At 42.2% G+C, this 17496-nt stretch overlaps 1 protein-coding gene across 6 annotated transcripts in view; it reads left to right on the top strand.

The window, feature by feature from the left end:
• Nucleotides 1-17496, top strand: part of TJP2 (tight junction protein 2) — a 125204-nt gene that overhangs the window by 105812 nt on the left and 1896 nt on the right. For 4 of the 6 annotated variants that reach the window (XM_087444511.1, XM_014795431.2, XM_087444509.1 and 1 more), the window contains 11 exons: nt 1093-1201; nt 2414-2624; nt 3326-3513; nt 3950-4045; nt 5010-5089; nt 5701-5911; nt 11676-11776; nt 12962-13174; nt 14386-14496; nt 15816-16139; nt 17267-17352. In XM_087444511.1, coding sequence (XP_087300637.1) covers nt 1093-1201; nt 2414-2624; nt 3326-3513; nt 3950-4045; nt 5010-5089; nt 5701-5911; nt 11676-11776; nt 12962-13174; nt 14386-14496; nt 15816-16139; nt 17267-17352 — 1730 coding nt within the window. The remainder of the gene's footprint in view (nt 1-1092; nt 1202-2413; nt 2625-3325; nt 3514-3949; nt 4046-5009; nt 5090-5700; nt 5912-11675; nt 11777-12961; nt 13175-14385; nt 14497-15815; nt 16140-17266; nt 17353-17496) is intronic. The other 2 variants (XM_087444513.1, XM_087444514.1) reach the window with 1 other exon arrangement.

The following is a 17496-nucleotide window of genomic DNA, read 5'->3' as shown; positions in this document are numbered from 1 at the left end:
ATTCCAAAGTGCAATGATTCCTAATCGGAGATGGAGAGAGGGAATGACAGTTATCTTAAATGGAAATATGTTTCAAAGGAGAAGTTAATGTGATTGCTTTAACAAATCACTTCATTTTAAAAGCACCAAGTAAGTTTTAGACTAACACCTATTTTCGCTTAATCATAAATTCCAACCTTAATCAAATTAGGCTGAATTAATGATCTTTTTCAATAATAAAGCATTATTCTTTGATTAAAAGGATTCTACAGTCTTCAGTGATTGAAGAAAATAGTTCATAGGAATTCTGTATCTTCTTTTCACTTCTGTAGTATGTTATTAAAATATTAGTTGCTTTAAAATGATTTTTGCATTTTATTCTGTTTTAAAATGGTTTTAAAGGTACAAAACTGAGATTTCAAAATGTCTTTTTCTTTGTGTCACATTCCAATTTTACTTGCTTTCTAACTCATCTTCCAAAAGCTATTTATAGTGTTCCCTATTCAATTAGTGGGGAATAAATGTTGTGGGCTCCTTGCCAGAAATAAGTGTGTGCCAGGAGCTTAAATGGTCTTCAATTTCATAAACACATATTAAACACCTAATTTTAGGTGATAGCAGCCAGAGGAGAAAGGTGGACTTGGTCAGAATTCTTATCTTCAGGCTTTTATTTGAACCAATTTAGAAACAATGTTAATACCTTAAGCTGGACTGGCATGCTCGTTGACCATAGACCCCACCTCTGCCTGTTGCATTATAGCTATCTGTTTCATAATTGTATATTACCTCCCTCACCACCTCTATGGGAGACTCAAAGAAGAGAGGGAGACAGACCCAACTGTAAGAAATTCTAGTCTGATCCAGTGACAAATCCTTGATGGCAGGGCATGTTCCTAAGTGGTGGTTGGCAGTGTGAGGAGACAGGAAGGTGTGGTGACGCTCACACAGCCCAGTTGCATAGCAGGGTGCTGGGATGGCTTGAGTAGTGACACTGAGGACTTCTTTACATTTGAATTTTGCTCTGGGCAGATCCTGATGAAAACAAACAGATAAAAAGCTCAGGTGGCACCTTATTATAAACTTCTTTTCTTTCTTGTTTGCCTTTCCTATCAGGTGAACACACAGGATTTCAGAGGGCTGGTTCGGGAGGAAGCTGTTCTCTACCTGTTAGAAATCCCCAAAGGCGAGATGGTGACCATTTTAGCTCAGAGCCGAGCCGATGGTGAGCACGTTTGGTCATTGGTTTCATGGGAGGGAAAGAGGGGAGGATGAGAGAGGTATCTTGGCTCCAGAATAGGCAAATCTGGGTATTAAAAGTTAGGTGGCTCTTGACACCTAATCTCTGGGTCACAGGTGTGTGGAGAAAATCAGGGTACCATTTATCTTTCTATAGAAATGTTTTCTGTGCATCCACTGAAATAATCACTAGTGTCAGTTTGGAATAAAGCCGCTTTTCTGAGCAGTGATCTATCCTGGAGTACTGCCTGGAGTTATTACTGAGTTTTCCATATGACAGATGCAAAGGGCCACGCCCGCTGGTTGGCTCCCACATTAACCCTTACCAGTCTGACAAGTTGCTTCACCTTTCTAGGCCTCATTCTCATCTGTGAAAAGGGGATTGATAGTATCTTCCCTGTCTGCTTCCGAGGTGTGATCGGCAACTGTATTAGTCAGGATTCTCCAGAGAAACAGAACCAATAGGTTGTAGACAGGGGAAGGGGGGGGAGAAAGAGGGTGAGAGATTGAGAGAGAGATTGAGATTTATTATAAGGAATTGGTTCACGTGATTATGGAGGCTGGCAAGTCCCAAGATTTGCAGGGTGAGCCAGCCAGCTGGAGACCCAGAAGAGCGGATGACTTAGTTCCTGTCCACGTCCAAAGGCCTCAGAACCAGGAGAGCCAGTGGTGAAGGTGTCGTCTGAAGGCTGGCCAGCTCAAGACCCAGGAAGAGTCAGTGTTTCCGTTTGAGTCTGAAGGCAGAAAAAGAGCTGATGTCCCAGTTCAAAGCCAGGAAGAGTTAGTTTTCTCTCACCTGGGGAAGGGTTCACCTTTTTGTTCTATTCAAGCCTTCAGCTGATTGGATGAGCCCACCCACATGAGAGAGAGCAATCTGTTTTACTTTGTCTACTGATTTAAATGTTAATCTCATCCAAAAACATCCTCACAGACACACCCAGAATAACGTTTGGCCAAATGTCTGGGCACCCCATGGCCAAGTCAAGTTGACATAAAACTAATTGTCACAGCAACTCATGAACTTAGGTATTTGTCCTTCTTCCTTTTTTAGTGGTGTTTCCAATAGGGCCTGTACACTGAATTCACTGAATGAAGAGAAGGTAAAGAGGGTGATCAGAGATGGCGGAAGCGGATAACTCTTCAAGGAAAGACCTCTGGCTGAGCTGAATGCAACATACAATGATGCTTTGTCTTGCAGTGTATAGAGACATACTGGCCTGTGGCAGAGGGGATTCGTTTTTTATAAGAAGCCACTTTGAATGTGAGAAGGAAACGCCACAGAGCCTGGCCTTCACCAGGGGGGAGGTCTTCCGAGTGGTCGACACGCTGTACGATGGCAAGCTGGGCCACTGGCTGGCCGTGAGGATCGGAAACGAGTTGGAGAAAGGCTTAATCCCCAACAAAAGCAGGTATCTGCGATCACATGCTTCCACACGCCCCTCTGAAGCCTTCCCCCCACAAATAAAGCATGGTCCTTCCCCCTCTCAAAAAGGAAGCCCCACATGACTTCAGTGTTTGTCCTCGTGTCCTCTCCCACCATCTGCTTCTTGTTTATGAGGAGTGGCCTAGCACTGTAAGATAAACACCAGCTGGTTTGCTGTATTTAGCATCACGTGCTTGGTGGTTGCTCTTGGCTGGCATTTGAACGACTTCCTAAGGAGTGTCTGCTGCCTCACACAGTGTACGAGCAGGTCCCAAGTGGCCCTGTCACACCAGCACACCTCTTAGAAACAAGTTACCCTTGTCCAGTGCCCGGCCCTTGTTCTCAGCCCCAGTGAACACTTGTTGGTGGCTGACAGTGGGGAGAAGAGGAAAAATAATTGTACTTCGGCAGGGATTTTGGGTGTGTGTACTGTATAGCAGCCTCCCAGAATGATCCACGTGTAGCATGTTTATTACTAAGCTGGTGGATTTTATGTGCACCCAGCCTTTCTTTGCCTCCACTGGGCAGAGAAAGTCCCCATGTTTCCCACCCTGCGAAACCTTTTCATTGTTAAGCCGCATGGTCTTTAATCCACGTTCATAAGTAACGTTGACTGGATTCAGTTAAAGACATGCACATTTGTGCCTCTTCTGCCTTTAGAGATTTACTTCTGTGGTTTCTTCTCAGAGCAGAACAAATGGCCAGTGTTCAGAACGCCCAGAGAGACAACGCTGGGGACAGGGCAGACTTCTGGAGAATGCGCGGCCAGAGATCTGGCGGGAAGAAGAACTTAAGGAAGAGTAGAGAAGACCTGACAGCTGCTGTGTCGATTAGCACCAAGTTCCCGGCTTATGAGAGGGTTTTGCTGCGAGAAGGTGAGGAAGCCAAGTGGGCCAGGAAATGATCCGACTGGGCTCTGAGCCTGTTTTCCTTCATTTTCAGACTAATGGTCAAGTTCAAGCTTATCTATATCTATATCTAAAGCCATGTTATAGAATAGGAATCATATTAAATCAAGAAACAAGAGTTACAAAAAAGTGAGCTGTGCAAACTCCTCCTAATGGAGGCCTATTTCCACTACGTCAGTTATTCTTTTTGAAAGTAAAAGTTTATTACCTGTAGCAAAGATTATGTTTAATAATGGTGAGGGGAGTAAGGGCATATTCTTCAGAAAAGAGCTGGGCTGAATTGGGCATGGGGAACACAGTTTCTTCCATCTAGTCATCTTATCAATAGGCTATGACATACTTTTCTTATCTTAACAGCTGGGGAAGTGTATGTGTTTTCATGGCCTTTCTTGTCTCGTTTTAGCTGGTTTCAAGAGACCTGTGGTCTTATTTGGCCCCATAGCAGATATAGCACTGGAGAAGCTGGCAAACGAGTTACCTGACCTGTTCCAAACTGCTAGTAAGTCTGTCAGTGATATATTTTTTTCTCCAATTTTTATTTTGAAAAATATCTAACATACAGAAAAATTGAAAAAATAATGAACACCCACATACCCTTCACCTGGAATCGCCATCACCAGTTGTGAACGTTTTGCTGTATACATTCCTCCCCACCCTGTAGACACACAGTCACACATTTTTTTAAATTTCTGCTGAGCTGGGCCGGCCCCGTGGCTTAGCGGTTAAGCACACGCGCTCCCCTGCTGGCGGCCCGGGGTTTGGATCCTGGGCGCACACCGACGCACCGCTTCTCCGGCCATGCTGAGGCCGCGTCCCACATACAGCAACTAGAAGAATGTGCAGCTATGACATACAACTATCTACTGGGGCTTTGGGGGAAAATAAATAAATAAATAAAATTTAAAAGATCAGAACAGAATTAAAAAAAAAAAAATTTTTGCTGAACTGTTTGAAAATTTAGGTTGCAAACATTACAACACTATTTACCCTGTGGATCTCCTAAGAACAAAGATACTCTCCTGCACAACGACACTGCCGTTATCACAGCCAAGAAATTGAACACTAGTACAATAATATTACTTAGTATATAGTTTGTTTTTCAAACTTTCTCAGTTGTCCCAAGTATGTCCTTCATAGCTTTTTTTTTGATTCAGAATGCAATCAAGGATCATGCAGTACATTTGATTTTTATGTCTTTCTAGTCCCCTCCCTTTTTGTAAATTATTTTGTGGCATTGAAATTTTGAAGAGTCCAAGCCAGTTGTCTCACGGTTGTTCCCTGTTGTACTGGCCTATTTCCTCCTGGCTAGGTTTCGATTAAACAGGTAGTGTGCGTCCTTCCCATTGCCTCTCATTAGGATGCATGTAATGTCAGGTGTCCCATCATTGCAGATGCTAGGTTGGAGTATTTGGTTGTCACTGATTTCTAAAAAATTATTTAGCCACTTGTTTTTGCTTTTACAGAAACAGAACCAAAAGACGCAGGATCTGAGAAATCCAGCGGGGTGGTGCGGTTAAATACTGTGAGGCAAATTATTGAACAGGTGAGAAAATTCATCTGAAGCCCATGTTGTCAGAAAGAATTGGGTTGTGGTTTGCTGCAGTCTATTTTGGAATAGAATCTGCATTTTCATAATCATTAAATGTTAATGATAAAAGATGAATATAGTGGGCCAGCCCCATGGCGTAGTGGTTAAGTTTGATGTGCTCTGCTTTGGCAGCCCAGGTTCATGGGTTCAGATCCCAGGCGCAGACCTACACCACTCGTCAGCCATGCTGTGGCAGCATCCCATGTACAAAATAGAGGAAGATTGCCACAGATGTTAGCTCAGGGTGAATCTTTCTCAACAAAGGAAAAAAAAGATGAATATAAACACAAGCAGTGTCATTGTGTGGAAACCAGTCGATGTTCTATGGCAGTGATATGTTGTTTTTTCAGAGTTCCCAGCATTGTACCAAATAACCTAATTCATTTTCTCAGAAGTTCTAATAGATTGGTAATATTAAAGTGGACATAATGTGGAGGGAAACGTTTTCTGCTTTTTGGTTTAAATTGACAGGTTTTATCTGATGCAGCCTTTATTATTAAGGCAAACTCTTTGATGCTATATGACTTTACATACCCATTTATGTAACTTTTCCCCATTTCTAACAGGATAAGCACGCACTATTGGATGTGACTCCTAAAGCTGTGGATCTGTTGAATTATACTCAGTGGTTCCCGATTGTGATTTTTTTCAACCCAGATTCTAGACAGGGTGTCAAAACCATGAGACAGAGGTTGAATCCAGCATCCAACAAAAGTTCTCGAAAGTTATATGATCAAGCCAACAAGCTTAAAAAAACTTGTGCACATCTTTTTACAGGTAAGTGAAATTTAAAATGTAGCCTCTTTGCTCAAAAGTGAGAAATAGAAAATTGAAGAAAATAATCTGAATAGAGAATAGTAATCTGAAATCCTATTCATGTTTTTCTTAAAAAGTAGTTAATCCTGTGCAATGAGTATATTAGACTCATGGCATTTGTATATTTAATTTTGAATGTTTGAAAATGATCATAAAGATCCATGACATGCAATAATTGGTCATTTTGATAAGGTTCAGATTTTTGTGTGGGCCTGCGAGGCTAGTGATTGAGCCCAGCACACCACCTAGCACCAGCATCGCTATAGATTGCATCATTGTTCTCTACTTAACCATCTACTAACAAAGTGACAGGAACTTGGTTTCATCATTAAAAAATGTCCCTGAAGTAGAAACTTGAACGTTCCGGATATTGGATAATAGTAACGATTTTTTACTTCTGTTTTTAGGGCGGTAATGATATTGGAATTATATTTAAAGCTAAAAAATGTCTTTATCTTTTAGGAATGTATACTAAATAAAATATTTACAGATGACGTAGTATATATTTATGGATGACCTAATGTGATGTCTGGGATTTGTTTAAATAATCTTTGAGGAGGAGTGGGAAGTTCATTGAACTGTTCTCTCTACTTTTGTATATGTTTAAAATTTTCCATACTAGATATTTTTTAAAGTTCCTGAAATGAAGACCCTCTGCTGCTATTACTCATGAAAGTGAAATGATTTAGGAATGTGACGTTTCAGTAACTGAATATATGCACTACCTATATAAATGAATGGTTCTGTGAATGTGGTATAATTAAGGGTTTAGAGGGTTAGGTAAAGTTTTTGGTCATGCGTTTTGTCAGAGCAACAGGAGGAGACTGTGTGGAAATCACATCCTTAGGGTAGTGATAGCCCTTTTGAGTTCAGCGCTGATCATCATCGACCTACGTCATTTTAGCATATCTGACACTGGGGAGGCAGGGAGTGAATGAATGTGTGTGTATACGACTCTTGTTTTACCATCACTGGCTTTTCTTGGTGAAGAGTGAGATGCACTCCTTACCACTATGGCGAAGTGCTGTAACGAAGAGGTAGTTTAGCCAAATGCAGAGGAGGAAGTGGTCTGTCATAAACTGCATTTTTGTGGGTGTAGAGTCTTAAGAGCTTGTGCTTTTGACACGTTCACAATAGTCTTTCCTCGGGGCCGGCCCGGTGGCGCAAGCGGTTAAGTGCCAGTTGGGATCCCGGGCGCGCACCGACACACTGCTTGGCAAGCCATGCTGTGGCAGCGTCCCATATAAAGTGGAGGAAGGTGGGCATGGATGTTAGCCCAGGGCCAGTCTTCCTCAGCAAAAAAGAGGAGGATTGGCAGATGTTTACTCAGGGCCGATCTTCCTCAAAAAAAAAAAAAAATAGTCTTTCCTCTGTTGTTTTTACTAACTACTACTACTAATAATAATAATAATGTAATTATTATTATTACTGTTTTTATGTTAACAATAGCTAACAGCAGTACAGCCTTCCATGGGTGCTGTCTTATTGGGCCGTAAGAAAGGCCAGGCGACTTCTGCAAGGTCACGCGTCTAGTGTATGGCTGAGCCCAGACTGAACCTGGTGTCTCATGACTGTGTGTCCAATATTCGATGTATGTTACAGCACAGATGTATTTTTCTAATGCTGAAAGGGGTCCTGTAGTGCAGTTCCTCCATTTAACAGATAATTTGTCCATTTAACGGAGGCCCACGTGATTGTGACTGATAATAAACCTACGCCACTTCATTTTTCCCCCTGCCTTTGCTGAAGTCCATTAAATGGCTAAGGGCTTCCCTTAGAGAGTTGAATTTGAGGTTCTTGTGAGGATATGAGATACTAGAAAGGGAAGTAATGGGTTGTGGAGGAAGACCCAGGCTGAAGGAGGCTGGACGAAGGGGAGGGCAGGGCAGAATAAGGTAGCCAGTGACTCTGGGTTACTTCCTTTATCTGGCTTTGAGTGGGCATCCTTTGCACTTGAGAGCATAGGCCACAATAGTTGGCTGTGTCTGATCAAGGATCTGGAGGGGAGCCTATGTGTAGAAGTGTTTAACAACTGCTTAGTCAGCTCCACTGGTAGATTCTGAGATCCTTGAAGGCAGGGACTACGCATTATCCAGCTCTGTGTGCTGAAGGCCAGCATCAGGCCTAGCAAACAGGCAGGGCGCAAATGTTTGTACTCACTTCGTTAGAACTGCTACTGGCCATTCTAATAAGCTAATCAAGACGTTGAAGGTTTTAGGATAACTAAAGTCCGAGGCTGGAATGGAAAGATAGACACTGTGAGCATCTAGTTTCATCTAGAACTTTGCAGTGACCTGCTCTCACCATGAGTTACCAACCTCTAATATGGAATCATGCAGTCTTCAGAATAGATGGGAGCAGGGTGCCGAATAACTTTTACAAACAAGCCCAACTTTTTACCAAATGGCCTTTTACACTATTCTTCCAAACTTCTAATTTGACTTTTCAGAGCTGTGTGGATGGCCCCACTCTGGGCTTTCTCTTCCCCGAGTCTCACTCAGCCTGACCAGGTGGTGACTTGGTTGTATGTGCCATGGCCAGAATCAAAGGTTTTGTTATGATTTTAAGTTTATGGCATTTTTATGAATTAATAAGTAGGTATAATACAGCTGCTTTGATGACACCATAATTCAAAATCAGGGGTTATTTTGCATATACTCTTACTGACCTCAATATCCTTCTTTTTCCTTGTTGCGCAGTAACAAGAAAATCTTGTTTCCCACAGATGAGTATTTAATTATGGCGATATTAAAAAGGCTCTCCTTGCAAACTCAGAGTACTCCTCAATTAAGTAGAGATGACAAGAGAAGCTTTATTCTGAGATTTTCCCAAAAGCAAGTTAAGTTGTCATTGTAAGTTAAAATGTTAGGCTGCCTCTCCCTCCCTCTCATTTAAAAAAATTTATTATAATATGCACTTGCATGTTCATGTCACAAAAGATATTTTTAAAACATGAATTTTGAACTACATGTTTTCTTGGAATTCCTGAAGCACTTAGTTCACAGTTGGAAGACCACCGAAATGGGATCATGGACTTAGGGATGCAAGCAGGGCCACCCTTCATGTGAAATTGTGGGATTTTTAAAGTACCACAGGATATTCTAGCACTTTTACCAGCTTTCCCAGGTTTCATTAATGTGAAATTTGTGCAGTTCAGTCCTGGGACTTTGGAAATGCTGAACAAATGCAACTGATTAGTGGTATTATTTTATACTTACCTTTTTATCTTTCAGTGTTATATATTGTAAAAGGAATATTATATGTCATAATATAGTCTTTAAAAAAGCTTGGGGGAAAAAGCAAATCTCATACCAGCCAAAAGAACCCAAGCTGAAGTAGGCAATTCTTGGTTTCCCAAGGGCGTGTAGAGAGTCTGGTGACCCCAGGAAGCAGGCGGAAGATGCTGTACTCCCTGGCGGGGCACATTGGTTGATACTTGCCCGTTTAGAGGGGGTCCCTGTCACATGGATAGCTTTCTTGAAATTTAATTTACATGCCCTACAATTCACCCATTTAAAGTGTCCAGTTCAGTAGATTTTAGTACAACCATCACCACAGTCAATTTTAGAACTTTAGAATTTTCATTAGCCCAAAAAGAAACCCTATACCCACTAGCAGTTATTCCTGATTTCTCCCTACCCCTCCAGCCTTACATGTCACCTTTTGCTTTGGTGCTTCCCAGCCTCCTTGGCTGGGGAAGGAGAAATAGCACTGACCACACTTGTGCCAGGGCTGGGAGCAGATGCCCTCAGCATCCCAGGTCTCCCAGCTGAGACAGAGGCTGAGTGAAGATCCTTTCAATGTTTCACTTTCTTGAGTTTGAGAGATGTATTAAGCCTATCCAAGGGAACATAGAGGGGGTTGGGAGCAACAGGAATTCACTGATATTGCTCGAAGTCAAAGAATCTGAAAAACCTAATGAACAAAAGCCAATAGTCAAGCAGAGGTACTTGATTCCCGGTAAAGGGAAGGCAACACCATGGCCGTGCACCCACCTGTTAAAAAGAGGTCAGGTGAGTTAGATGTTACCAACCTGGTTGGGTATTACCTTCATATGGGACTTAGGAAATCAGCTACTGCCAAGCTCTCCCCCACTCCCCTCCCCCCCATATATTTGACTCAAATGTGAATTCAATAAGATGTTTGATGACTTTTTGTTTTATCAGGGGGCGTGAACATATTTTCTGCGTTTCGTAAATGGCCCTTTTAACTTTAGGTTTTCCTCATGGTAAATACAGACTGCTCATCTCAGACAACTCCAACGTAAAGCTCAAAAAGGCAGCTTAATGTTCTGTATACATTTAGTGCAAATCACTCATTTTTGTCTGTGGCCGCACAGTCTCACTTCTGTATTTACCCGGGAGCACAGTAATCTTTGCAAAGTACCATGATAAGGATACAACAGGCCAAGGAATCAAGGTTAATTTTCTTTGAGTTGTCCAATGTATCAGTTTATTCTAGTACCATAAGTAATTAATTACTGAGGAAATTGTAAGCTCATTCAGGATTTTCCAAGGTCAGTGTTAGAACTCCTTACATGAAGGAATGCTATATGTGAGTAGGAAGAAAACTATAATTGCTTAGAAAATTTGCTTCATGGTTCTTTTTGGCTATATATAGAGAGAATTACGCAGACTTCAGTATAGATGGAACAGGGTGCCGAGCAACTTTTAACCAAGAAGCTCCAATTTTCTGTTGAGTGGTACACATAATGCAATACCCCTAATAAAAGGCCATGCCAATATAGTTTTTAAAAATCCTAATTTGCCTGCAGTTTGATAATTTTAGGCCCAATTTTGCTTGTCTGGTTTATCCCGATTGGGTCCATAAATACATATTGCTGAGGAATGATTGCATATGTTTACTGGGTTGGTATTTTATATTGGTGCTCTAAATTCGTGTTTTTAGATGGGCTGTGTCGTGCAGTGGCTGAGGCCATAGACTCTAAAAGCTAACTTCTGAGTTTGCACCCAGGCTTCTCCACTTGCTTGGTGTGAGGCCTTGGGCTGCTTTCACTTCTGTGCCTCAGTTTCTCATCTGTAAAATGGGATCATAGTAATACCTATCTTGCAAGGTTTTTTTAAGCATGAAATGAACTAATCCATGTAAGGTATTTGGAAAAGTGCTTTGGTCAATCCATGGTAAGGGCTATTATGTAAGATATAGTTTGTTCTGAATAGAAAATATGTATTCCATGAATACATACCTGTACAGTTTGGTTATTCTGTGTCTATATTCTAAAATGTTTAAGCCTATCAAAATGATATACATTTAAATGTTACCTTTAATATTTTATTGGAGACATACAACAGTCCGTTGGTATATATTTTTCTTATTTATAATATACATGTGTACGTAGTGATCTTTAAAATATGGTACTTTTATATTTGTTTTAGATGTGTTATCTTTGCTCCTAAAAACACATTTTTTAAAAACATTTTCTAAAGGTAGGCTTTCTGATAAACAGACATTCTGAAAAGGAATGAATCCATTTTTAGCTTTATAACATCTGTCTGTAATATAAACTCCAACAGCTAGATGGGAAATAGTTTTAATTACATTCAACTAAAAGGGTTTAGTGTTCAAATATGTGCAGACTTTCTTTTGCATTTGCCGAAGTTTTAATTTAAATATGACAGAAATTTGTATAAATTATGTCAAATAGCACTGGTGCTAACCATTGTTCTGGAAATTGATACAGACCTTTTTGTTTACATTTCTATAGCTACAATCAACCTAAATTCAGCCAATGATGGCTGGTTTGGCAGCTTGAAGGACACGATTCAGCATCAGCAAGGAGAAGCCGTTTGGGTCTCCGAAGGAAAGGTATGTGGCGTAGATGCTCTGCTACGAGGTGAGAATCTGTGTTGCGCATCTTTTCTCAAGAGGGTAGTGAATGTAGTGAAACCATGCCCATTTCAAGTGATTCCAACATATGTGTCAATCAAGTTAGAAATTTTATAAATTCTCTGAAGAAGTCATAAAACGAAGAGACTTTTAGAAGAAAAGCAGCATGTGATGTGTGCAGCCCTACATTCACTTCCCTTTTACTTTTAACATAGTAACTAGTGTTGTATTCCAAGCACACTAATCAGAGCTTACAAGATCTCGCGCTGAGCTCCACAGCTTACTAAGGACGGGGGGCCTCAGAGTGGAGGGGAGGGGTGAGCTTGAGGGGCGTGGAGAACCTGGTAAAAATTAATAGAAGAGAACCTCATAGAGTTGAAACCATTTGCTTGGAAAGAAGGTTGGCAGAGAATGTGTGCTAGGAGTTTGAGTGGGTGATAAGAAGCTTAGGAAACTTGTGTAGGCTTCTGCAGTTGGCCAGCTTCTCATCGGTGGAGGTAGTTCACGCACAGCTCTGCTGCAGGGCAGAAGCAGAGAGATTGTATAATTTCCTGTGGTTCCGGGAGCCTTTGGTGCTAGTGCAGTCCAGCTGAGTTGAGGTAGTTTGTGAGACATTAGAGGCATGATTTTGCTGTAGAAGTGACTCAATTACCAGTTAGATTGTTCAGTTCTAGTGTTGCGCTTTGGGACTTGCATGTCAGTCAAGGTGTCTGGCATCTACAAGTGCTTACAGCCTACTGAGGCTCTAGCCTACGAAGTTGAACAGCATAGAACTTCTGCCCTCAGGATTTGAGAATCTTGCGGAGGAGTGTGCAGCACAGGGTGGTGTGCATTTATTACTAGGAGGCAAGTACCAGCAGAAAAAGCTGGAGGGGAGCCAGATTCTGGAAGAAAAGTGCAACAGTCTGAGGAAGTGTGGCTCAGTAGTGGTGTATGGATGGATGGTAACAAGGATAGATATGGTGGAGGGTTCCTTATTTGAATCCCTGCACAAAAATTAACATAGTAGTTTAAAGCCAAGTGATGTCAGGAAAATAAAGGTGATTTCCCTTTCTAGAACCTGTCAGTTTCAGTCACTTGGCTGTGCCCTTGGGAATTTTCTTGAGTCCCCACTCCCAGGAGCCATGTCAGACCCCACTGACCCTCCAAAACAAATTCCTCTAGATGGAAGGGATGGATGATGACCCCGAAGACCGCATGTCCTACTTAACCGCAATGGGCGCGGACTATCTGAGTTGCGACAGCCGCCTCATCAGTGACTTTGAAGACACCGACGGCGAAGGAGGCGCCTACACTGACAATGAGCTGGATGAGCCAGCTGAGGAGCCACTGGTGTCTTCCATCACCCGCTCCTCGGAGCCGGTGCAGCATGAGGAGGTGAGGCGAGGCAGGCCGCAGGCTGCGAGGCCATGGCAGGAAAAGGAGGCTCTAACGTTTCGCTTGAATTCTTCTGGACAACTGTTCGCTCAGGGCGCTGTGGAAGGTTTCCTAAGGGTTGGAACAGATGACTTCTAGGGTGTCTCTCATTCCCAGTCGATGCCTGTCTGATTGCGGCTCTGGTCCGTGGGAAAGTGGGACAGCGACTAAGTGCTGGGAGAGGTTGAGTGGTCAGCACTCATCACGCAGATGCCCTCGGGCATGATGGAGAAACTGACTGGCTTTATGTGCTGGCTGTCCAAATTACACATGGGACGTTATTTCTGAATACAATGCTGTTGTATTTACTTGTAACCTTTGATTAGGTCTCTCTTCACTCCTGGGTATCCTCGCTTTTTTTTCTCCAGCCTACCTTTAACCTTTCTAATCTTGCCAAAGCTCCTGAGTGTTTCCCCATCAGTTTCCTTCTCTCTTATAGTTCAAGTTTTTAATTGAGTTCATGATCAAATAGACATCTGATCACACATACTACACATCCACTGGCCCGTGAACAGACAGCTTCTGTGATCCTGGAAATAACATGGACAGGCACTAAGTTAGGACCTGAGCAATTATGAGTTGTACCTCTGAGAACACTGGGATGATGATCTTTGTAGACAAGATTATCCATATATTTGGGTAATTATTGCTGTGGACTTCCCTTTAGCAAATTAGCTCATTTCAGTGAATGATTTTCTTCTTTATGAAATAGAAGTACCCAAAAAATAAGTTGAAAGGGGGATAAAACCCACAATGACAGAAAAGTTAGTATATACCACTGGATAAGTTATAAAGAATAAATTAACTACTAAATGTCTACAGATATAGATGAGCTAATGCTTAAAAATGTTAATAGCTTTAAGTGACAAAAGAGATTTTAGACTTTAAGAGGACATTGTTTTGTACTTTAAAGGAAGAGACCACAGCAATGGAAGCAGTTTCAAAAAGATTTATCTTAAGCATTTGCTAATGGAAATATGCCTCGTATCTGCCTTTTCAGTAAAGATGCACTGGGTCAGTATCTCAGCTTATGCAAGTTACGAATTTTTATGCAAGGTACAAACCTCAACTTCAGAACTTATGCAAGTCCGCAGAACTCCAGCAAAGCAGACGAGTGCTCTCTCCTCTCTGCCCGGGTGTTCTTGTTTTGAATGAACCTTTGTGTCTTGTAGAGCATAAGGAAACCCAGCCCAGAGCCACGAGCTCAGATGAGGAGGGCGGCTAGCAGAGATCAACTTAGGGACAATAGCCCGCCCCCGGCGTTCAAGCCAGAGCCGCCCAAGGTACGTGGCTGGGAAGCCCAGGATGGGAAGGAAGAGGCAGCAGACACCATGTGTTGTCTATCAGAGCCTGTCTTTTGGGTGAACCCAAAAATTAGAGAAGGGGAAAAAGATAGGAGGGAAAGGCAGTTTTAAAGATTTTATTTATTTATTTTTTCCCCTTAAAGCCCCAGTAGATAGTTGTATGTCATAGCTGCACATCCTTCTAGTTGCTGTATGTGGGACGCGGCCTCAGCATGGCCGGAGAAGCGGTGCGTTGGTGCGTGCCCGGGATCCGAACCCAGGCCGCCAGCGGCGGAGCGCGCGCACTTAACTGCTAAGCCAGAGGGCCGGCCCGGGAAAGGCAGTTTTAGAAGAGCATACAATTTTAGAACCGTTAGTGTTTATTTTATTTTGTTTATTTATGTAAAAAGAATAAAAGTTTGACAAATACCGCATGCCCAGAATCACCAATCTCAGAATCTGTTTTTTCTCTTTCTGTCCAATTAAAGTTTTCTGCCCACGATTTGATTTAAATGTACCAGAAAATCCTTCCTGGTGATTTGCTAAAGAAAACAATCGCTACCATTGTTTACAATGCTTCTCCTTATGAGGGCAGCTTAATTGACTTTTTTAATAAATGATTGTCCAGAACAGAATCAATGTAAGGACACATGGGCCTATGTCATATCATTCTTTACCCCATCTCTGAATCAAAGCTGTGACTGCAGCCTTTTCCCTATAACTCAATGCAATTTCTCTTTTTAGCTCGATACTTTAGATGAGAAGAAAGTAATAATTGATTGTATGAGCTGTCAGATGTAATTAGTGACCTCATAAAAGATGTCAGTGAAAACTTACAAGCAAGCCTAGGATGGAAGTATGAAGGAAGAGTGGCCATTAGCGTGACATACTGCCTTCCTTGCTCCTCACCCCAGTCTCCTTGGCTGGACGTGGGCCTCACCTCCAGGCCAGGGCGTGCACCCTTGGTGGGGTGTGAACTCAGGAGCCCACTCTTGGATCCTGAAGCCTGACTTGTTCTGAGATCTTCTCCAGCATTCTAGTCTCCTCTAGTATGAATGAAGTCTAATCGATCTTGAGCACTGGCAGGCCTCCCAGCACTTCCCCACACCCTCTTGGTTTCCTAGAGCTCTTAATACCCTTCTGTAGGCAGTGAGGTAGGACTCAGGGTGCCTGACCAGAGGCTCTTGGATTCCTTGTCGGAACGGTATTTGTTGACCACCTTTGGAAACTGATCAGGAAATGGAGTGTATTAAATCACTAATATAGATTTGAAAATAAACTGAAAGCCCCAAGTAAAAATATGTCATTGCTGTCTGCAGCCCAAAAACAGAGAAGAATCCTTGGACTTCTCCAGATCCTATGAATACAACTCAAACGCCTCAGCCATGGCTGGTAACGAAATTCCTGGGGCGTCCACCAAAGGTTATCCTCCTCCTGTTGCTGCGAAACCTGCCCTTGGACGGTCTATCCTGAAGCCCACCACTCCCGTCCCTCCTGCAGAGAGTGAGGAGGTGGGAGAGGGTGGGGAGGAGCAGGAGAGTGCCCCCAAGTCTGTCCTGGGCAAAGTGAAAATATTTGAGAAGATGGATCACAAGGCAAGATTACAGAGAATGCAAGAGCTCCAGGAAGCCCAGAATGCAAGGGTAATTGTTTAGAAACCACTAGATTATCTTAGTGTGTCAACAGTAAGAATTTTACATGTTTCATTTCAGTGTAATGATTTGCGGTGCTTATTCCACTGCCACAAACATGAAAGGGATGTTCACATGCACGGTTCCAAAGGCACATCCTGTGTGTCATTTCCAGATTGCCAGCTCTCAGCACATCTCTTTCTTCCAATAAGAAAGCCTAACAATATAGGTGAATAAGAGTCTCCTTTTCAAACTTCTGAACTTTATATTGGGTTCTGGAGTGGGGAAGTGTGACAAGAGAATCAGTGCCTTTCAGAAGTTATTTTTGATCAAAACATTTGTTGTGTTTGTTTGATAACTTGATTTTGCTCCCAGATTTGCCATAGAAACCAAGCAAACCTTGGGTGCTAAAATTGAAAGGCCCATAAGTTGTACTTTTTGATACTGTTTGAATTTTTGTACCATGTGCGCACATAACCTTTCAAAAATGAAGAATTTAAGTACAGGTCCGTGGAGCATATTCTGCCCAATGGATGTGGACATTTTCTTCATTGAAGTCTGTCACAACATTTTTCTTATTTTTTTTATTGTGGTAAAATATATGTAACATACAATTTACCATTTTAACCCTTTTTTAAGTGGCATTAAGTACATTCACATTTTTGTGCAACCAGCTCCACCATCTATCTCCAGGACTTGGTCATCCTCCCTAACCGAAACTCTGCATCTATTAAACAGTTATTCCCCAGTACCTCTCTCCCAGCCCCTGGTAACCACCATTCTACTTTCTGTCTCTATGAATTTGACTACATAGGAACCTCATATAAGTGGAATCGTGCAATATTTGTCCTTTTGTGACTGACTGACTTCACTTAGCGTAACGTCCTCAAGGTTCAGCCGTGTTGTAGCATGTGGCAGAATTTTACTGCTTTTAAACGTTTTTTCTATTTGACATGTACCAGTAGGCGTCACACACAACCATGGAGACTGGAGAGCTGCTTCTATTTTTCCTCTTCTTGAAATGCGATTGAAAAAGAAGTAGGATAGAGAGAGAGAGTGGGACCAGCAGGAAACCAGCAAGCTGACTGTCCAGTGGTGCATTCTTTCCCTCTTTTTCTTTTTTTTCTCAATCACCACAGATTGAAATTGCTCAGAAGCATCCTGATATCTATGCAGTTCCAATCAAAACACACAAGCCAGACGCTGGCCCACCCCAGTACACAAGGTAAGGGCTGCTCGGCAGGTATGGGTCTGAAACGGGGCTTGCCTAGGAATTAGACTCCTAAGAACGAATTTTCTTCACCTGCATTTCAGAGCGACAAGAAGATTTTTTTCTTCCTGGTCAGCTGTTTACCTTACTTATTCAGTC

This window comes from Ceratotherium simum, chromosome 20, assembly GCF_057802395.1.
Source record: "Ceratotherium simum simum isolate JZ-2026a chromosome 20, ASM5780239v1, whole genome shotgun sequence".
In the NCBI taxonomy this organism is placed as follows: domain Eukaryota; kingdom Metazoa; phylum Chordata; class Mammalia; order Perissodactyla; family Rhinocerotidae; genus Ceratotherium; species Ceratotherium simum.
The sequence above is the reverse complement of the archived record's forward strand: the minus strand, read 5'-3'. Positions and strand labels throughout refer to the sequence as shown.